Source organism: Clinocottus analis, unplaced genomic scaffold (assembly GCF_023055335.1).
Source record: "Clinocottus analis isolate CAN_PGR_092001 unplaced genomic scaffold, fCliAna1.0.p SCAF_6, whole genome shotgun sequence".
Taxonomy (NCBI): Eukaryota; Metazoa; Chordata; class Actinopteri; order Perciformes; family Cottidae; genus Clinocottus; species Clinocottus analis.
Genome location: NW_027176218.1, coordinates 9,935,786 through 9,958,599, shown reverse-complemented (window position 1 = coordinate 9,958,599; position 22,814 = coordinate 9,935,786). Strand labels below are relative to the sequence as shown.

General features: G+C 39.8%; 1 protein-coding gene across 1 annotated transcript; it reads right to left on the bottom strand.

The window, feature by feature from the left end:
- Positions 1-30: 30 nt before the first annotated feature.
- On the bottom strand, positions 31-21,423 carry sema4ba (sema domain, immunoglobulin domain (Ig), transmembrane domain (TM) and short cytoplasmic domain, (semaphorin) 4Ba). Its single transcript, XM_068603546.1, has 14 exons — positions 21,185-21,423; positions 10,652-10,812; positions 10,406-10,468; positions 9,644-9,742; positions 9,080-9,191; positions 8,478-8,594; positions 8,051-8,208; positions 5,358-5,539; positions 5,023-5,173; positions 4,495-4,705; positions 4,263-4,378; positions 3,702-3,859; positions 3,493-3,584; positions 31-3,306 (listed from the first exon to the last, which is right to left on the bottom strand). The coding sequence occupies exons 1-14, from the start codon at positions 21,300-21,302 to the stop codon at positions 2,534-2,536; spliced, it is 2,511 nt and encodes an 836-aa protein (XP_068459647.1). The 5' UTR covers positions 21,303-21,423; the 3' UTR covers positions 31-2,533.
- Positions 21,424-22,814: the final 1,391 nt, after the last annotated feature.

The following is a 22,814-nucleotide window of genomic DNA, read 5'->3' as shown; positions in this document are numbered from 1 at the left end:
GGACATTCAAATAGAAAAAAATGATCGATTTGATCTTTATTTGAAAAATTAAAATAAAGTGCTTTTTATATACAATACAAAAAAGAAAAAACAAACAGTAGTGATGTATGATACAAAAAAATACAATTCACAATATATTTTACATTGGCAGCTGAATTTACAAAAAAATTTACATTAAAAAAAACTATTTTTTACTTACATGTTGACAAGAGTCTGCGCGACTTGTATGGTCACAAATAAAAGGCCAGACTACAGTGGTTCATTAAGAGACAGCAGACGATACTTTCACTGTGGCATTAATAGTTTAGGCTTGTATTCAATAAAAGCATGTTCAGTACCTGCACATAATACTAAGTCACTGCCACTTTGTATTTGTTCTGCAATGTTATATTGTTCTGACGACAGCCACTTCACCAAAAGCTGCCATTTGTTTGTTTAAATAACAGTCTAAGCATAAATCCTTATAGTTGACCAGTTTTTGAGTATTTTTGCTGTGCCATTTACAATAAATGTAACATAATACTTATCAATAACTCCATTTTTTTTTTAAATCAGCCAGTGGTTATTCATGTGCTACAGTTTTAGAATAAAATTTAGTCCCTGACTAAAGTTAAAGCCACTGTGACGAAAATAAAATAAAATAAAAAACCTCATGAGCACAAACTGTACAAACTTGACAGTATTTAGTCACACATATTCAATGTTTTCACTCGTGTGTCTGCGCATGGCCAGTCCTGTCACACCTACAGTGTAGCGTTGACTCTACAGCACTACTACCTGGTTAGTTTATCATCCAAGAGGCACATCTCTTGATTATTGTTTCAGAAGGCATTATCCGTTTCAGATTTGTTATCAAATCCATAACCTGCAATATACTAAGGCTTTTCAACATCATGTGCAAATCTTATGCATTCTGAGTCAAGCAGAACGCCTTCCTGCATTTTTGTGAAATTCTAATTTTGCTGGCCGCATTAAAATATTAGAGCTCAACTCAAGTAAGACTTAAATGATATTGTAGAAAAATGCTTTCAAGTTACTCAAACATTTGACTCACAAATTAAGGTCAATGACGAATTAAGATCATTAAAATACACAATTATAATATTTATTACTGGATGAGAATGAAAATTATTGCTTTTATGGTTGCCTTTAAAACCATTTAAGCAAGCAGAGGCCATGTTCTTCCATTCATTAACATTCAATTAATATGTATATCAAAGTTGAGGCTATACAGATGTGTTATTTAAATCTGATTATGAATAGGTGTATATTATTTAAATAGTTTGTATTATTTCCCTTTGAGAATAGTGATAGTTATTTGTAAAATTAAAGAATATGAACAATTTGGGCAATAGTCTGCACTAAAATACACCAAAATAGCTCTCTTGCATACCTAGAGTTAGTGTAATGACAGCATGAGTGTGTGTGTGTGTGTGTGTGTGTGTGTGTGTGTGTGTGTGTTTGCAGTGTCGGCGATCCTAAAGTAATTAACAGCGCCAACACCTTTGTGCTAACTTAGTTTCGAGGTGACGTCGCGTTGGTGTTCACCCCACTTCACATTATTTGCTTTGCATAGACTGCCTATCTCATGAAGAACAGCGTGATAATACCTGGAATGAGATTTTTCCCTTTATCACATTTGGTGAAAGAAAACCTTGTTAAAAGTCAGGCTTCCATAGAGGAATATTTGTATCCACGGGTAATACCAATACTTAAAAACATATTATAACATGTCTTCATTTATGACTATAAATATTCCTACAATGTTTCCACTGAGGCGACTCCTTGTTTGTTTGCTTTATAAATAATTGTGTTTTATTTTGTATCAACCTTTCCAGTCTCTTAGAGCAACTCTTCTACTCTTAATTCATTCTCTGATGCTGTGTTATATTCAAGCCTAACAATTGAGTATACTTCTGTGAATGCTTCTGTGAACTGGCTATCTAAAAATCTATGAGAGGACTATTTTTTTCTTTTTTCTTTCTCCCCTGCCATTGCTCATGTATATTCTGGTGTGAGTGTTTACCTTGCTACAGTACAGTACATAGTGCATAGCCTCAGCGAAGGGTAGGCTCCTACCGGATGACAGATAATGCAAATAACACATTAAACACTATAAGTCGTTAGTGGGAACATGTTTGAATATCACTCTGCCTTTCAAAGCATTACCAGAAGATTATACGGACGGACTGAGTGGCAATGCTATGAAATTAAATCACTGAACCTTAGTCGTGACACCGCCCCTTCGCTTTTTACATTCCTGTGAGCCGTAGTGAAAGCATCATAAGTCTGAAGGCAAACTGGAACTTCGTCAGTGTGCTTCAAATGCACTTGAATAACAGGGAGTGAGGGGAAAATAAAATGAAATGAACATGGACCACAGGGACAGAACAAAAAGTGCAAAATCTGTGTAATGTAATGTCTCTCCGTGAAGAGTCGAATGATCCTCAGTTTTCTCTCTCATCGAGCTTTGTCTCTCTCAGCAAGTGCTCCCAGTTTAAAATGAGTCCCTCCACGCAACATAAAGCAGGCCTCACACTATAGAGTCTTTAATCTCAGAGCCCAGTCTGACTCTTGGCCGTGGGCAAGTGGGAGAAATCTCGACATGACTCTCTTTCAAGTTCAGAGGCCTCTTCTCTGATTCGGAGAAACTCCTGCTGTTGTCGGGCGATGAGCACTCGTGTGGGGGAGTGCTGCAGATGTAGTTGTCGTTAAGGGTCTGGTAGCCCTTGTGATCCGACGCTGACGCTGTGACCGTGTTGCCGTTTAGCGGCAAGTTCTCAGCCGGCTTCCCCACTATTCTGGGCTTCTTCTGCTGCATGTTGGGACACTCTCCCTCCTTCAGCATGGACTTCATGTCGCCGCGGTTCCTGTAGACCACAAATAGAGAGAAGACCACCAGGGAAAACGCCAGGAGGGAACACACCACAATCAGCTCGTTCCAGTAGGTCTTAGTGTTGATCTGCGGTGAGCGGGCCTCTCCTGGCAGGATGATGAACTCCTCCTGGGAGACCTGTGGCGTACGTGAGCGGCCTCTCAGGGTGGTGCTCTCGTGCTTGGCCTCGCCCCTCACACAGTAGTTAGCAAGCAGCTGTCTGAAGCCTTCCTCCACTGACCAGCACTCGTAGGTTTCCTGCCTGTCAGCTTGAGCTACCACTACTAATCCCCCCTCTGGGCTGGGATAATGGAAGTGACCCGCACTCTCACTGAACTCCCACCTTCTCTCAGCCAAATTAGAGCGCAGCTTGCAAGGGAGTACTTTGAACGTGTTGGCTGGGATAAGGATCACCTGGCATGAAGACATTCCTGTGGAAAGGTAAAGCAGGGACATAGATCCAGTCAGTAATGACATGAAACAAACTCTGCACTTTATCTCGTGTATAATTCCAAATAATAAAGGACCACATTTGAAATCAAGAGTCAAATTGACAGGCAAAGCATGGAAAAAACCGAGCTGCTCTGTAAATCTCACTATAAGAGGCTTTAACTTACGTGTAGGTGTAGGTTTAGCAAACCGTGGGCTTGGCACTGTCTTGTTGCAAATAGCTGATGTGTCAGCTTCATCTATATCCTGCTGCAAGGCACTGTAAGACATATATTTAAATCAGAAACCATCTTTTAAGTACACATGATAGACATGTTTGTCTCAAAAGCTGTAGCTGTAAAACGGTTTGTAGATTATTGTGCTGAGGGATGCATACCTGCTTGGTGGAGCCTGTCTGATATCCACACACTGCCTCCCGTTCCAAGCACAGTAAGGATCCCGAGAGAGGATGCACTCCCCGCAACTCTGATAATTAGTGCAGTTAGCAACTGGGACCTCCGCCAGTTCAGAGAAAGAGGAAACATAAAGCTGACCCTGTAGAGGAAGATGAGAAAGCAGGGGACAGGAAAACGTGCCCCAAATAAATAATTGAATCTGTCCTGATCTAAATACCACACATTTAGCTTTTCTTAACACCAGCTTAATAGGAATTTCTTTACCCAAATTGACAAATCTAAGTATCAAAGGCATGCTAGGATTTAAGAAGTGTCACTATTGCAGCTGTCAAAACACCAGCTGTTTGCAGATTCCCTGAGAGAACGTTGCATGTAATTAGCTCATTGAACACAAAGTCTGCTTTAGGCTGTCGTTCTTCATGGTTCATGGAATTTGCAAACTGCCAATAAATGCATTTACTGAGCATGTTATTAGTTCACACCATGGGGACGCTCTGCTACACAAGTTTGCTTTCTCTCACTCATATCTCTCTCCACTATACCTTTTCAGTGTCCAGCTCAATGTGTTGCACTGGTTGGGAATCACGGAAGAGAACCATCTCCTCAATGATGTGCATCTTGTTGTTGACATTAATTGCTTTATGAAGTCTCCCATCATCTAGGGAAGACACAGTATATCTTGAGATTGGAGTAAACTCTTTGTAAATATTGACAAATGATAAACAATCCAACAACAGAATAGTTTGTGTGACTGTGGGTAAGGTTTTTTTTTACCTGTGCCAATGAAGACCACATTATACACTTTTTTTGCTGCCTGGACTCGGTGGACAGCGATCTGCGTGTAGCGAACATTTCGTTTTAGCAGGAGAGGCTGGCTGCGGATCACGCTGTCCATCAGGAAGTGGTCTTTGACAAAATTCAGCACCTTGTCCGGCATGTGCAGCGAGGAGGAGATGCCCTGTTCCCTGGCAGCATTTGTGATACACTGTGAAGGCACCATTTGAAGTAATTTAAACACATACTGTAGCTGCACAGCATCTCAATGTTTCTTTTACTCAGATTTTTCAACTGTGATAAGCCTGCCAGGAAATTAAAACGACAGTAATTTGATGTTTAGGTAGAGAGGTGGGGCACTACAAGAGATCGACAGATATCAGTTTGAGCCTTGATCATCAGTCAAAATCGAGGACGTGGCCTGTGAGCAGACAGGAACGTGTGAAACTCGTTAAGCAGACGTGACATACTGCATGTCATGTATTTGTCTCCAGGTTCTCCAGTAGAGGGCAGCAGGCGTTTACTCACCACACCAGGCCGAGGCTCTGGGACCGGATGATTGTATGTGTACCACTGTTGAGTCTCTCTGTTGACCTCCCGGTACCGCCCATTAAACGCCTTATCCACCTGGTCCATAGTGAAGGAACACACTGCAGAGCTTCCTGAAGCACCCTTATACCTTAGAAGACACAAACAAGCATCTCAACAACACTGATTGATCATTTATTACATTTGGATGTCTTTAAGACAAAGAGGCATCTTAATTCCTTGCATGTGCCATATTTGCACAACATATCTGAAGGTATGACTACATTAGTTTGGTGATGTATTAATCAAAGTATGGAAAGTCGGTCATTCCTCACCACTGAGACGTGAAGACTCCATAAAACACAGTATTCTTCCAGTCCTCGGGGCTGGGCGTCAGCACAAACATGTCTTGGATTATGTTGAAGGGGAAGCCGTCATCAGGCAGAGAGCACAAGAGTTGAGCCTTCAGGAAGGTCGTCCATTTCTTTTGTAGAACCCTCTCACCTCCCATGTCACCCTGCAACACAAATATTGAAGGTTTGGAGCTGTTTAACATGTGGCCAGTAGAGGGCGCAATAATATAAGATTGACACCTGTCTGAGGAGATGGACAATGCTTCCATAAAAAAACACCGTTGGATATTTAAGTGTGATATGATGGGATGTGACAGGCTTGTAAAAGGCATGAAATAATAATGTGCACCATATGGTGTGTGGCATACCTCAAATGCCATAACATAGAAATGTCCAAATATGTCCAAAGGGAAAGCTGTTTGAATTAACCTCAAATTGTAAAATCATAATGAGCTGAAGCGATTGTGCCCGTAACTCTGATATACCCAGAGGCAGCAGACTTCTAGGTCAGGAAAACAATACACATCATCACAACTGGCTTGGATTAAACATAATAATAATAATAAAAAATCACTCAGGGCTTTGAGGGGGCTAACGCTTTTCAATGAAAAAGAAAAAGAGGCTTTGCTTCCTGGCAATCCTTCTTCACTGACAATACTGCTGTGATTCAGCGCCTTTGGCACTCGCTTTCAAAGTGATGTGTAGCACGGGACCTCCTTGACATGCTGACTAATTTGACAACACCGAGTGTACAACAGGATATCTGCTCAAATTGGAGAGCAATTACATCTTTGAACCTGAATGTGAAAATGTTTTACAATGACTAAAACAGAGTTGCGGGCCTCACAAAGATAGCTACTGATGCTTTGCCTACAGAAACCAGGAGCCTACTTTTAAGAACTGGCATTTGAAGGAAGGTCGATGTCCTGCACCAACTATACTGTCTGTTTGCATTCAGTCCACGGCAACAATTATTCCAGTTTTCTCACAATCTTAGATCTTACAAGTTGAAAGTTGACTGCTGGAAGCAGTATTAAAAATGTGCAGAGGACAAAAGAGAAATACTAATTGATCTAAACCACATAAAACCCTTTAAAGATGAACTTTCAATCGAGTCCACTTTAGTATTACATTAATCAGAGGAAATGGGAGTGCTGGATCAGAGGGGAAACGACACATGACCAGTACTGAGCTTCTGAAGCAAGTACTTATTGCAGTAACCCAGGCAGATAATGAGCAACATGCAGTATATTCTCTGCTCCGCCTGGCTGAACCTAGTTTTATAATTTAATGCCACTCTGTGCTTAAACTGACTTCTGAATAATTGAAGCAAATGCATCCCATTCATTAATCCCTCGTGAAAGCATCCCTTGTTCAAAGGGCCGTTCAGAAAGCATAAACATGGCATGCAGTAATGACTTCTTTCTGGAAAAAACAACAAATGAGAACATGCTTTATTTTGTTTGTTTCAAGTAAAACATGTTTTATAATTCCATGGTTAGCCTCTATGAAGTGGAACCTTTGCACTAAATACTACTGAGAGGGACATAATTCAAATAAGGGTCTAGAGAGATGGGGCTCGGATTTGAAGGAACAATTTATTTGAACAGAAATTACTATTTGGTATTTAGAAGAACAAACACCATCTAGCTTGAGAGCTTTCACATCATTTTAAAGCTTTGTTATTTTCTACTTTTTTTTGGTTGAGCACAAAATCACAAATTTCCTGTTAGTTAATCTGTACTTTACATTTAACCCATATTTTAACCATATGTATCATCTACATGAACCATGAATCAATATTTATAAAAGAGTTTATTTTTAATTGGACGCATGGAAAAACTAAGTGGATAATTGCATTAAGATGAAGAAAATATAACCCCGTAGGCAGAATCTGACATAAACTGAAGCTTTCTATAAAATGTTAAGAAAATATAAATGTACAAAGTTTTGATCCAAAAATAAATAATTAATTATTTTTCGTTGATAATTGACATTTTAGTTAATGTCCCAGGACAAGTTTGAAACGCAAACAAATGTCCTCGTATACCAACGTTTCTCTGATATTAATGTCAGAACGTCAGCTTGTAGATTTCGTTCTCCTTGGACTGTGGTAAACGTGATTATTTTTGCAGGGACAAGCAGCAGTCTGATCTGGAGAACTGATTTGTGGTATTAATAATGTTTATAGAACTGCCAAGACCCGAAAAGAGATTACATACTGTGTGAGGTCTGCGTTTTAGTTCAAAAGCCCTGGGTTTAAGTATTTCTGAAGGTGATAATGCAGCTCTGCGCATGGATCTGGTGCTACAGCTTGCTACATCTGAGTCCTGTTTGAACACAAATATTTGGTGAAACACGATAAGAATTGAGGGAGGAGAGCTTCTGGAGAGAAATAATCAAACAGAGGGAAACATGCAAAAGGAATGTTTTTCTGTAATACAGATCCTGAACAGAAAGACTATAACGATCATATTTAGGCTGTAAGATCTGTAAGAAGACTACATTTATGTCTGTATAGGAACACGAAAACATGAAACGCACAAATACACGAACAAACCCCCTCCCTGGTCTGATAGATCCCCCTGTTGTGCTGTCAGGGGGTGTCAGGATGTTTTGCTTAAGGGGAAAAATGCCCCTTTAAATGGACTGCGTGCCAACAAGCCATCACTCACCTTACACACACGAGCGATGCGTGACACAATGGTGTTGTCAAAGAAATCAAACTCCTTTCCTGCTTCACTGAAGAAGAAGTAAATCTTATCGTCATCGCCCACTGGGTTGCCCTTGGGCAGGCTCTCCTGTATGTAGGCAGAGCCAACAAAGGCTGGGTCTGAAAGAAAGACGACATGAACAATACTTTCAACCTGCAGTGTATGAAATTCAGGCATCCAAGGACAGATGTCTTTATTCCTTTTGACACTAAATAACAAATTTAATTGAAACAGGGAGTCTTGACATTGTCATACAGTATATCTGAATCAAATTGTTCTGGAAGGCCATATATCTTATATACAATATGATACCTAATAATACATATCATTTTTTTCCTAAACATAAAGATTTAATGAAAACCATTGCATTACGGCCAAAGCACTGTACCTTGGAGCCAGTTGAGTGAGTTTTCTGTTTTTAGAGCAGTTCCTTGGCTTAGACTCTTATAAATGATGGGTTCATTTCCTTGGAAATTACTGACTGTACCAGCATACAGCTCTCCATCTGCAACACAATGAAAAAGACCAGCATAATCACAATGTTTTCCACAAGGGTATGGGCTTCTGCGTCATATGCAGTAATGAAATCCAGAGATTATGCCCCAAGTCGTCTCCATATCAACCACCTGTATCTCTTTACGTCACTGAATCCAACAGTGGCTTCTTCATTCAACCCCAAGATTAAATGAAAAACTCGTTGTTAGCCCTTTTAGAAAACACATATAACATAGTGTACACATATTTACGCATATATGCAAAGAAAAGTAAAAAAAAAAAGAAAATCATATTTTATATGTAAATTCTAAATATTTTCTTCATCTAAAACAACACATGAACTATGGTTGTATTTATATCCCTCTTTTACCGGCACACCACTCACATGATCTTTTTTTCCCTGGGAAATACTTTGCAGTACACTAAGCACTAACTTCCGCTTCACTGGGACTTTAAACAAAGCTTGATTTTACTGACAGCCGTTCTGGTACCTACCAGCCATGATAGCAGTGGACTTGTATTCAGGGTTAAAGGGGCAGCGGCTCCGTCCATCTTCTGTAACAATCTCGCCGCTCTCATCCTTGACAAGAGAGAAGTCTGCAGTGTTCTGGAGAGCACAAAAACACACATTGCATGTCACACATCGCTGTAACCTGCTGTGACAGTGAAAAGGTGGTCAGTCAGTCTTCGGGTAAAGTTGAAGCACAGATCATCCCTGTATGTGTGTAGATAGTTTTAAAAGGCTTTAACATATTTGTATATAATCTGCTTTCATGCATTACATATTGGGATCCGTCGACATAATAAAATAATGTCTATAGAGTATAGTGTGTCTAGGTGTGGATGGGCCTCAGCCAGACTGCTATGTGAGATGAGAGGCAGGAAGCAGCATGCACTCAATATTAGATGCTCTTCCTCTAGATGTAATAAACAAACACCACATATAAAGTCATGCACTAGGCCAACTTCTTTAAAAAACAAGGAATGACAGTTTATAAGATCCTCAACACATGCACAGGCTGCACACAGCAGGTGTGACTGGTTCATGTAAACACTTACTATGTAAGAACAAGTGGGGCTGAAGGCATATGTTCCACACACATACAGATGAGTGCTGTTCATACGGAGTAAAATCTTGATGTAGTTGAAGCAATCCGTCTGCATTTGAAAACACAGAACAACATTCTTTACAGCTGCTAACATACTTTAAAGGATATATACAATTAGGCTGTAATTATAAAGATAAACACAGCTGACCCTAACCCTGCCTCTAATCACAGACTTAGAAAGTGAAGATACGAATGTAAAGGAAGCACAAAGAATCTGCAGACTTTACCACATCCAGCAGAGCATTTTAGAAAAACCAAAAAGTGTCATACTGGAGTGTTTTTACTCTAAATTGTATTAATAAAATCCACTTTTTACTCAGATTTTCGTCCCATTTCTTTCATCTGGCAATTCTTAGGTCGGTTTCAATGTTATTAAAAACATTCCTCCTGATAATGTGCTTCCGCCTAACAGATATGTAATCAGAAATCCACATGGTCCTGGTATGTTTGCATATGAAAGTGGGAGAGGAGTAAGATGACAAAAGAAAGAACGCAATATAGGAAAAGTTTCTTTGAAAGGAAAAATCTTTTGTTGCAGAATGGAAAGTTACAACTTGCCAGGAAATTTCCAGGTTTTTTGGCCTGAGTCAGTTTCAAAGCGCCTTGCAAGAATGGTCAACTTAAAGAGTAAGGTAAACCTGCAGTTGTGTAAATGCAGTTTGGTGCCATTCAAGTTGAGCTAATTGAGCTTTTACATAAACAGTTCACTTGCCTGCAGGTCTTTGCCTTTGAAACTGCACTCGTCTCTCTTCGTCCCTGGAGTTTTCCATGTGAGCTGCAGAAGAGCAACACGATGAGACTCATACTGGAGGTTTAATACAGTGAGGTGGGTTGTATTCACATTGGACTTCTGGGACGTAATCATATCCACTTTGGACCTCTGGGATCCTACAACTACTTTCATATTGATAAATTAAACTGTATAGAGCACAGAAGACTACAGACGCTTGGCTCTTACATTTCTTTGTAGCTTGACGGCACTGATGTCAGCAAGGTTGAGAGCAAAGAGGATCTCCCGAGCACCAACGTACAGCGTGTTGTCTTCTTTACTGAGGAGGAGAGAGGTGAAGTTGAAGACTCCACTGACTGAGAAACCTCTGGTTGTCCTCTCCTTCGCATCTGGGCAGAAACAGACATTCAAATGAGCCATTAGAAGCTACTGAGGACAGAACATACTAAAAGACACTTGAATATGCAAATTAAGTCATTTTTGATGGTTTGAGTGAGTTCATAAAATGTGATGTACACCACAGATATTAGACATTAGATTTAGATATCCTGTTTTAATTAGACACATTAGCCCAATGTGTCATCCCTGACGAGCCTCACAGAGTTGCCTTGTTTCCCATGACAACTGCACAGCCAGAAAACATTTTCTGTGTTTCAATGTTGATGAAATAGGTTGACGAGAATTTAGATTTCATAAAATTCTAAACACATCCATGGATCGTCTTCATACCATCTACTTATTGAGAAAACATTTGAAGCATTTCTTTGGACATTCCTCGCTTAATCAGACAGTAGACATTCAAGAGGAATTGAGGTGAGCGAGGTGGACGGCGTGCAATGAAGGCCTCAGTTAGACTTAATTTGGGGATCTGCCACTACGTGGTCAGCATCCCAGACCTCTATGCCCCTAGGATGCTCCAGAAACATATTTTTTTAGTTGAATATCAGTGGATATTTCACTCTTCTCCACTACTCATAATGTTCCTAGACTTTGACTTTGTAGGGCTACATACCTACACCATGAGCTCTGCAACTCAGCTATAGGTCTGGGCCTCATGCAATATTCAATACACCAAGAGAAAAAAAAAGAAAACTGATGTATGATGAATATAAATCAACGTGCCTGTGTTTCTGTGTGCAACTGCAACGTCTAAATCCTGTTAGCTCCTCATCAGGAAAGACAATATCTCATATTTCGCCTACAGTAAGTAAATGATTTGCTCCAACAACATTAACACCCCCCGACTAAGGCCAGGGGTTAAATCATCAACCCTCCTAATCACTGCTTTAAAGGCCCATGTGTATCTCAGACTTGCCGCAGCCTGGAGGCTTCACTGCTGGCCCAGCTTGAACAACTTGCCTTAATTGCATGCCAGCATAAACAGAAGCAGGGAGCTGTTGGAAACTTGAAGTGTACGAAGCTCTGATACAGGACTTTTAAAAATAACAGACCAAAGCGCTCCATTTATTCTATTGAAGAAGTTCCTCAAAAATGTTTTTCTCAAAGATGTGATTTAATGTTTGCAGAGGAATGTTGTTTTCTGTGATATATAACTCCCCTTGGCTGAATAAAAATCCTGCAAAATCCTCCTCCCAAAACCTCAAACTGGAGGAATTCATTGAACTTGATTAATCACCAAAAGAGACAATTCACATAAATGTAGATTGTGTACACCAATTACATTAAATATTAATAGAACTAATTAAAAACAAAAAAAAAAATATATTTTTAGAAGAAAATTATGAATTATGCAAAGAAAAGATAATGCATTGTTATAATAAGCAAAAGTCAGTTTACTACAGTCACTATTGTTTTCACTTTCCAGAATCACAGGCTTAGCAGATTCAAACTGGATTACAACCACAGATGCTGGTGGTAATAATTACAATTAGGGCACTTCCTGGCATAAAACGCATCCAGTCCAGAGAGGGTAAGGTGCCATTAAGTTGTATAATAGGCACATCATGTGGTTTGTACCCTGCGGTACGTGTGACCTGGTATAACCTCACCTCAGAGGGTAGGTACAGGAGGTTGAGACTTCCGCTCCCCCTGGAAAACATTGTGTTAAAAGCAGTCCGTAGCCGCAGCAACAGATAGCCATATTGTAGTTAAATCTGTCAGTAAAACCACAAGAGGCTGTACACTACATGTTCCCATTTGGAACATTCTCACTCCTTCACTATCATCACAGGGCAGATGGGGTGCCACTTCATCCCCCTCCCCTTTTTCCCTCTCCCCACTGAGTCTTGAGAAGTTTAACAGTGATTTATGAAGAGCAAAAGACAAAGGCCAAACCTGAACCAAAATAAAAACTTTGAGGGATTTCAACAGAGGTGGATATCTACACAATTATTCTCTGGAGTCAGATCACCACTGTCATACTTAACGACCGCAGCAGACTCAGAAAAACAATAGAGCCCCTAATTGAGTATCATTAAAGAGATCCAGGAGGGTTGGCAACTACACAAAGCTTTCCATTCACAATTTTAGGAAAACATTCATCATCTTCAGTACTGACCTATTGGTTTACAATGCTGTATTTCTCTGAGGGGGAGGTAATTGATAAATGGTATATTTTAGCATCCTCTTTGCCCATGTTCTCTATAAAAAAAGTGTGCTTAGAGAAACAACAAGTCCGTCTTCAAACGACAGGACCAAATTGCAGCAATATCTTCAAAGCTGCTCTCATGAATATTTTACCGCCTAATCGTATCGTCATGAAGGGAGAGGCCTTCAGTGGTCTCACCTTTGTCATGTTCAGCTTTAACAATATTTACTTTTAACAGATTGGGATTTGAACTCTTGACTTGAAACATACCATTAAGAGAGATGATCTATTCATCTGTGTAGTCTGTTATCAAGCAAATATGTCAAACATCCACTAGCTTCTGAAATGTGAGGATTTGCTGCTTTGCTCTGTTTACATTCTAATAAATAGAAAGGTTTGGGCTTTAGGACATTTTTATATTTTCTGGACATGAGTGGTAGTCATGAGCACCAACACAGTCCCGACACCACAAACCCCAGACAGAATAACTGCTCGAGGTCGAACACTGTTCAGACACTAAAACAATATCACTATCAAAAGCTAATGAGCATTCCCTTCTTGAACTTGTCCTACTCTCCCCTCCACATGCGCCACAGTCTCTTAAAGAATCCCCTCCATTGTTGTTTGACTGTCTGAGGTTTATTCCCGAGGGCCCATTTCATGACAACGCAGCCCCAGAAATGTTGTGGTGTATCAGAAAGAGGAGAAACAGACAGGACGTTTAGAGAAAAGCACTTACGAGAGGAAGAGCAGCTATTATCTGCTGCAGCCACAGAGAGAGGGTGACAGAAAGAGCAGCACCTTTATGTCAACGCCTAAAGAGGTACAATGTACAGTAACGCTACGCCGTAGTTCAGCTTCACTCTGTTAGACCTCATGCACATCTTACCTTTTGTCTTGGAAGGGAACCTTTTTAGAAAGCTTGGTTAGTAACTAACCACATGAGCCTTTTTTCACAGTGACCAGACAGGATATACGCTCTGTGAACTACTTTTGAAATCTGCTGGAGTTATTATTACAATTAAAGGGACCATTTAAAAACATTTTAAAAGGGTCAGTTCACACAAATTACAAAAAGACAGATGGACAGGCAACAAAAATTTAAGAAAAAAACAAATTTCCTTTGAGAATAAGTGGTCCATGTTATATCTGACACAAGTTCCAGGAAGTGACATACATTTTTTTGTTTAGAGAAAGACAGATAGAGAAGGACCAAGAGATAAAAAAAAAGAGCATATTAGTTGAGTGAGTAGTCTTGGAAGTGGAAAGTCTTCAAGTGATTATTAAATTACTGACTCAATCAAGTTCAGTAAGATGGTTTGATGCAGGTCTAGAAGGGTCACTGTATGCTTTGATGAGTGTGAAAACGATTTCAAACCTATGCTATCAACACCACGGTCACCTGATCTCAACCCAAATGATCATTTTGGATGGAGGTTTTAAGATGGTGCTCTCCACCACCACCATCAAATCACAAAAATACATTTGTGGAATCAATGCAGCGGCTCAATGGTGCTGTTGATAGTTCAATATCTTATTGAGGTTTTTTTTTTTTTTTACCAACCTTTTGATTGACTGGTGAGTGATTTCTATTCTTTGGTGTGTTTAAAAATTACAATGAAAAAACTCAACAGGATTTGGGAACAATGGCTTTTTATTGGACAATCTGACAGTGCTGTCAACATGTTTCACCTGAACTATTTTTCACAAAAGAAGAAATCCAAGTGGTCTGTGAATTGTACTTAGTATCTGGAACATATGACTGTGGAGTTTTTGAGTTGTGACTTTTTTCATTTTTAGAACACCACTCCATTGTTGTTTGGGAAGTCACGGTCAGGATGTTTTCAATTATCTACAGGGCTGTGTTTTGTTTTATAATCTATTGCCTATACTCTATTTTTCCAAGGTCCCACAATTCAAAATGTTATGATTCGGTCTTTATAAAAATGAAAAAAAAGCCATTAAGTATTAATCAGTATCAACATCAAACAATTTAAAAGCCAAAGCCTGTTAATTATCATTTTGTCATTATTTGTTATTAAAAACCTGAGTATATGTCTTTCTGTATTTTTGTAATTTGGATTAACTTGTCTTTAAAGTAACTAAAGCTACATTTTCACATTTCTCAAATAATGTAACTTAAGTACAGACAACTTAACTCCTCTCAACTTTGCGGTCTTTGTTTGATTGATGATGGAAACACAGGTCAAAGGTTAAGCAGGTCCATGACCTTCTGTTCACACTTCACAAAGAGGGAACCAGCAGGCAGAGCATGGAGGACTTTACACCTCACTGTATGACCGTTACTAGACCTCTGATCCAGAGAGAGCAGCTTTGTGTGGTTTAGACTTTCCAGCACTTCTTTGACCCTTTATTGAAATGCATGAACAGCGCACTCAGAAGTTCAACCTCTAGCAGCTGGAAGCAATGTGAGATTATTGCCATTATTATGTAATTAAAAGTAATTTCTGCAAATGACACTGCTAAATGGATTTAAATACTCGCCTAGACTGGCATGCTAATCTATCAGGGGAATTAATTATATTGGGCTTAAAGGAATCCTTCTACATTTTTACAACTGATTTCCTGATGGGTCTGTGTCCAAAAAAAGTAGAAGGATAATTAATAGCTTGGAACATCCCCTCTAGAGGGGAACTGTGGAGTAATTTGTCCTTTGGTGACAGAGATCTAAGTGCCTTCTATTGTAGGGCAACTATAACAGACGGATTCAATCAGTGCCCTGTCTTATGAGGGAGCTGCCTTTATCGGCTCCTCCAGCTGTATGTTCAGGAGATCAGACGACTGCATACCTCATTTAAAGCACCCGTTCTTGTTTACATTCTGCAAGATGACAAGAAAATACAGTGTCAATATACTGTGTTTGAGCAGCAAATTACTCTGCAACAAATCTCCGTACAACTGGATAAAAATCTGTTCATAAGAAAACTTGACAACAAATATTGTCAACATAAAACATCTGAAACAGCTCCTGACTTTGAGGAATGACATTCTAGATAGTTTATAATTTCATATAGATTTGTGTTTGTCATAGTTTACAAGTACATAACCCTTAAATAATGGCCGCCTCTCTATATTGAGATCAAGCGTAAGCAATAAACTCATGATGGATCATCTTTAAAGGACGTCAGCTGCTCCATTCACAGTCTTCTGACCATGAACATGACCTACATTCTCATCTCTAGAGGAATATAAGAAGAATGCTAGCAAGCAATAACATAAACTTATGCATAATCTGATGCATAAACCTTAACAAGATGAAGCATTTCTTAATTATCTTAATTAAACCAATATACTTGGGAAAATAGAGATGACGCCTTGATATGTATCTTGAAGACATTCCTGACATGTGGCGTTGACGAGAATAGACTGAATGGACGGACAACGTGAATCACAAAGCCTCTGGCCACGGCTGATGCTGGCAAAGAGGCATGAAAAGTAAAACATTGTCACACAACAGCATACATTTTAAGATATCCACAGTCTATTAAGGAATACTATCTAACAGTCATTATTTAGCTTTTGACTTTTGGAAGTTGGATTTGATTCTTCCTTAACCCGAGAACACCACTAATGTTGGGTAGATTTTACCTGATATAATGTGCCTGATAAAAAAAAAATATATATATATTAAAATACAACAATACAAGGAAAATTGAACATGCAATGATAATATCCACCCAATTTTGTTTTACCCTCCATTACTAACGTGATAACACGTGCCTGTTGAAAAACCAGGGATTGGAGCGGAGAGACACGCCTACCTTCGCTTACGTCTTTGAGCAGCATGAAGCCACACAAAGACCCACACAACTTAGACAAAAGCATCACAATAAAAATGACGTAACCACAATTGCACAGGTGAAAATCACTCGACCTTAGTGTTCTAGGGTTAAATAAAAGGAAGATTGCTTATTTCATTAATTGGCACTAGCATTCCGACACCAGGGCCAAATCTCTTTTCTTTGTCTTCATGTGTCGGCTGTACTTGTTCAAGGAATTAGCAAAAGACAGAACAGATGAACGCTCATTGTGAATCCAATTCTTCAATTTAAAGAAGTGAAGACGACCCTTTGCCGAGAAGAAAGCAATGACCGCTGCGACAGGAAGCCGCAGTGCAAACAGTGCTCCACTGGGTCAGTGTCAGCACCGCCAGAACTCCGCTACTGTTGCATTGTCTGGTGACATCAAGACAGAAAACAGGCCACTATAGAGTGCTAACTAAATTATCCCCAAGTAATTTTAAACTAGCTATTAAGAGCTGCTGCTGAATGGTTAATTGTGTGGGAGAGTATCCCTGGGAAGCTGAAGGACGTAGACTGAAGCATCTGGAAGGCATTAAGACAACAGGCCAAGAGGGTCAATTCACCAGGAGATTCATTAGACAAGCTGTGAGCCTGCTGTTTGTATTGGTAACTTTTAGGACCGCATCTTGTTAGCAGGATTTTGTCTCCGCTGCACCATGCTGATGGTGAGATTAGTGGCAATTTTGAACACAGCTTCAGGAAACAGAGGCTGGAAAGTCATATTGTAAATGCTGCACAGACTGTAAATGCCTATAAAGTTCTCAAGTGTAGAGACAAAGTCTGCACGTTTCATATTCACACAGCAGTGATGAGCTATAACATGCTTTTGAGGTGCAACTTATTGAGTGAATTGTATCTGTTAAACCTGTACTTCAGCTCTAAAGAATATATTTTCCCATGAAAAAATGTTGGTCAAGGAGCAACACAAGCTGACCCTGGATTAACCACAATAATGTAAACCAGCTGCTGGTTTATCAGGAACTCTCCATGACCCCCTACTCTGAACAAGGCTGAGCATCAGGAACAAAGAGACTGTACATGTGGTCATGACATGTTTCTAACTGTACAGCAGCACTTTGACCGACTCCATGCTGTGTATTTACAGTAGGAGCAGCAACACAGTGTCCTCGCAACACCTTGAAAATTAACATATGCTAAGAGTGCTTTCTCAGGGTCTACTGGGTTTGATTTATATCCTGCTCCCTGGTGGATTAGACAGGGTGGGTGTCATAAACATCTGCAATATCAGGATCAATGATCTGTCATTTTATGATGGATTGAAAACCATCACTGAGCTTGAAGACTGGATAGTCACACTAACAGTGCATTACTGAGTATTCAATATCACAGCATCATAAAAACACTATATGTTGTACTTAATGTTATATGTTTAAATACAAATGAATCACAAAACATTACTGTGACACAGGTTAAATATATTAACAGGATAATCACCAAGGAAAGCCAAAAGAGAGCCGAAAGGAAGAAAAAAATGTAATGAGTTGGTTTGAAATAAATAAGCTACGTATGTGAAATCATGTGACATTGACATAACGCCAACTTCAAATATAACTTTTTGGGTCAAATGGGACCAGAACGCTAGTATTCCGAGTAAAAGTCTTGTGTTTGTTTGACTTGATCCTAATAATATGTCCATTACTTTGAGGGTCAAATAATGACACAGATGGTTTTACATTGGAGTTAGTTGAAAGCCTGCTGCGTTGGTATTGAAATGCCAAGGGCCACTGTCACAGCGTCAGTATTTATTTGTTGTCTATTTTCCATTAAACTACAATATTATTCAGTTGATCAAAACAACACAAAATAATCCTTGCAACAGTTGATGTGACTTTCCACTTAAACAATTCTTTAAGTGATCTAGTAGAGTGTTTAAGCATTCATACAATTAACAGCTGCTTTTCAGCTCTGAGGCACCACAGTATTGAAAAGCTGTTATCTCACTTGACACTGCTGTCATTTTGAATTACTTGAAAGTGGTGGATTCGACTGGTCTAGACAAGACAGCTTTTGAATAATTAACAATGCTTTACTCCCAGAGTGGCTGTGGGCATGGCCCCTAAATACAATAAAAGTATGACTGCCCATACGCATGATGTCTAACAGAAGGCTAAACAGATCAACAGGCAAAGGCAGGCAACATAAACAGCTTATAGGTGTGCCTTTAAATAGTGTTCCAACCCACTAAGCCATTCATGGTCTGCATTAAAGCCTGGAACAAAAGCACAGAGAAAAGCAGATGTAGGCTCTACTTGAACCCATGATCTGTCCTGATAGGCACATAATGAGAACCAGAAAAGCCTTCACACCATAACACATACAAATCCCCATTCATTATTCATGGTAGATTACCCTCTTCATTAAGGCAGAGGCGGGGACCAGGGGACAGAGGGAGCAAGAGAGAAGAGGCGGGGAAGTCGCTATACGAAAATGTTACAGGATGAGAAGCAAGCAGCCAAGCAACTCCAGTCCGCTTACTCTACTGAGGTTAAGGCATGCAAACTGTCAAGCTAACTGGCATCCAGATAGGACAGAGAGGACCAGAAACCATGACCAGACCAGACGGTCTCTGCTGTATAAAGTTCAGGTCCCCGGGGCCTGCAGCTCTGCGTTCTGCTTTGATACTGTAAACACAATGTGACAAAGCCTTTCTGCACGAGGCTGGAAAATGTCAGTGTAGCAGAACCGACATTAAAACACCACGACAACTTGTACCACCAGGCCCAGTTAACTGTCATCAGCAGAATGGAGCCTCTTCTTTGTTTTATGTCACAAATGAAAACCCTAAAAATTGGTATTTTAAACACCAAGCTAAAAATTTAAACTGGAGATCAGTCTTTTAGATATCCTTTGTCGGTCTTACTGCATGGGCCAGCTCGTAAATTTAAAGTAACTGAGTCTCTTCCTGCTTTGCTTCATACTGAATCCATAAACACATCTATATAGTCTAGTCTTCTAGGCTTCTGGCATCTGGGTTTTGCATGTTTTATGGTGGTGTTCAACAACAGCTGCACACCCGAAAAGCAAATCTTTCCGTCAGAACAAGGAGAAGTGTGAACATGAAGCTTCTTTTCAGTGAGTGATTGATGGCGTGCTGTTGTGAAACGCTCCGCCAGGGCCAGAGCTGTGGGCTTTGTTGAGGGTGGCAGGTGAGAGAGATTACCTGTTGGTAGAGAGGTCCTACATGAGGGAGAGCACAGGCTCAGGCAGGCAAGATGGATAACCTCTTTGAAAGCTTTCTGGCTCAAAATGAGCCCCGCACAGGAAATGTAAACCATGTCTATAATAGATTAGTAAGAAATCTATCAACACAAACCTGGCAGCAAGACTCTCATGATGCCTGAACGTTAGTCTCTAAACACAGTTCACTCATTGAAAGCCTGCATTCAGCTCATAATCCATCATTTTATGTAAAAATCTAACTTGTCATCTCAAGTGACCGAGTACATCATTTGAATAATTACATCAGTGATGATACAATTCCTACTTGGCACTGGTGGCCATGGCACCATCTACCAAGAGAGCACATCCAATCAAATCAATCAGAAACCCAGCACAAAAGACTAATTTAACAATATATTTTAAGGGTGAAATATTATATTTGTTATGTTTCTAAGATGTCTGGTTGGAATGACATCCTGCAAGAAAAGCACGGTAATGCACATTATATAAGAGCAATAACTCTCAGTGTGTGTCAGACTCCATGTCAGACTGCCCTCGGTAAGTTGCAGCACAATAGGCCTGTTCATTTTGTAATTATGTCTGACCTGTCGGCACTCAACAGAGCACCCTGATGGAGCTGCCGTTCACAGTGCGGATTTACATGGATTTGAAATCATTATGGTGTAGACAAACACCATTTCACCCATCTAAATCCTTTTAGCTCTTACAATGGACACATATGAAGTGTATTGATTCATTTCATTGAACAGAGTTAATGAACAGGGACACCACTGGGAATTACATAATTAGTGCTGTATGCAGGATGTGAGATTAAAAAAGGTTTATTTTGTTATATACTAGAACTACAAAATAGTACATGGTTTAAAAAACAGATGCCAGCTGCCAGTTCCCAGATTCCCAAATTTGATTTGGAGAAGCTTCACTACATGGACCAAGAGAAAGAAACTTTACAAAGTGCTGCGGTTCACGCAAAATGTTCTCACAAAGCCCCAACTGAAGCCCCGGGCATCCCTGAGGCTCACATCATCTTTTCTTCACTGATAACAGCCGAATGAGATTAAGAGATGTATAGGCCTACATATGGTGCCAAAAAAGCTTGAGACTAAATAGTGAAAAACACACCCCATACAGTAGTACATTAAAGCAATGTCTTGGTAATGCTAAAGTCAAGAAGTTAATACAACTTACTGTAGGAGAAGGTGAGGCGTGGAGTGACATCGCTTTCCGTGACAGCTGTATGAAAGCAACCAACAAGAAAGACAGTGTAGGCCGACAGACAGAGCCAAGCCATACTCATTGTCCACATGCCTCCTCAGGACCGCCAGTCAACTTGCAGTATTTGCCTTTCAGGTTTTTGGGGAATTCATGAAGAGCGTCTTTTTAAAGCTGTGTTTATTTTTTCCCCTTCACCCCCCCTCTCCTCTCTCTCTCTCTCTCTCTCTCTCTCTCTCTCTCTCTCTCTCTCTCTCTCTCTCTCTCTCTCTCTCCGCAGCTCAAGTCTCCTTGAATGGAAGGCCTATGCACTGTGGTGAAGTCGTGGGCACTCTGCAGAAGAAGATGCTGGTTTGGAATGAAGATCTGAGCCTCAGAACAAGATGGAAAGTCTCCACCGATCAGCCTCCATGCGTACGCGGCACCGCCGGGTCCCAGCTGAGATCTGTGAAGAATTAAGAAACAACATATAAATGAGTGCTTTGTTGAAGCAAATGTGTTGGTTTATTTACTGATGTGGAAAGAGATTTATTAATTTGTTTAAAATTCATATGCCACTACTTTAAGAATTGATTAAATGTTCTCATTTTGCTTCTTTTCTTCAATAGATTATATTCAATAGTAAATTATATTCAAACACGCAAAAACAAACATTTGAGGATGGCCTCTCTGATATATTTGCAAAATGTACAATGAACAATTAATTAATCAATCAAAAGAATATTAGTAGATTGATAACGACGATTAGTGTTATACCAGAGTAAGCACCATCCTGTACAATAGCAGCTGAAGGGCTAATAGTGGCACTATGTTAAAAACATATCTTTCCATGCAACAGTGTACTAGGAGTCTTTCTCTTAACCAAATAAAAAACAATGACGCCACATTACATTTGACAGTTGGAGTGTGAAAGGACTAACTAAATCAAACTCTTTACATCTGTGGTGCTCAAGATGACCTTTAACCTCTCCAAAGCAAGATGAGGTTATGTGCTCTGCTCAGTTGAGCAACAGATAGTATCGTGATCATTAACAGAAAATACTATCTGAATGGGCTTTGCTGCAGAACGTGTTTGAGCACAACGCTCACGTGAGGTTATTTGATAGTGTTGGCTTCAAAACAAGTTTACACTCCCATATCTCCTTATCTAAACTGCATGTGCCTGCTGTATTATGCACTGAGCAGGAAAGGGAAGAGATTTCTTTGAAATCTTTGTTTGAGCTCAATGACAATGAAGAGGTGTGACACCCTAATACAGCTCATGTCATAGGAAAAAAAGGAGTTTCTGTCTCACAGTTGTCCTTAGTGGAGTCTTAGTTAAAATACAAAATAACCACTGATACTGTGAGATGTTTTGACACCCACAGGTGTTGCAGGGCTTTAGTGCTGAATACTTGCAGTTGCAAATAGAAAAAAAGACAAAGGAAATTAGTTGAATATTTGTATAGGCCTGCTGTTCAGTTTTCCTCAAATCAATATAGATCAGTGCAGATTAACTTTTAGGTTTGTTTTGCCATGTAAATTGACACTGGCATACTCCTGTATCCACAGCTTCTACACCAATTCTTAAGAAAACATCAGAACAAAGCCACAAGACAACGAGTAT

What these genes read in the sequence shown, in the direction of transcription:
- sema4ba (XM_068603546.1), bottom strand. Translation starts at nt 21,302, where the DNA reads ATGTGGACAATGAGTATGGCTTGGCTCTGTCTGTCGGCCTACACTGTC. An exon ending in GCATCGCTCGTGTGTGTAAG is followed by an intron (nt 5,540 to 8,050) that starts GTGAGTGATGGC and finishes TTTGTGTTGCAG; the next exon opens with GGTGACATGGGAGGTGAGAG. An exon ending in CAGAGCCTCGGCCTGGTGTG is followed by an intron (nt 4,706 to 5,022) that starts GTGAGTAAACGC and finishes GTGCCTTCACAG; the next exon opens with TGTATCACAAATGCTGCCAG.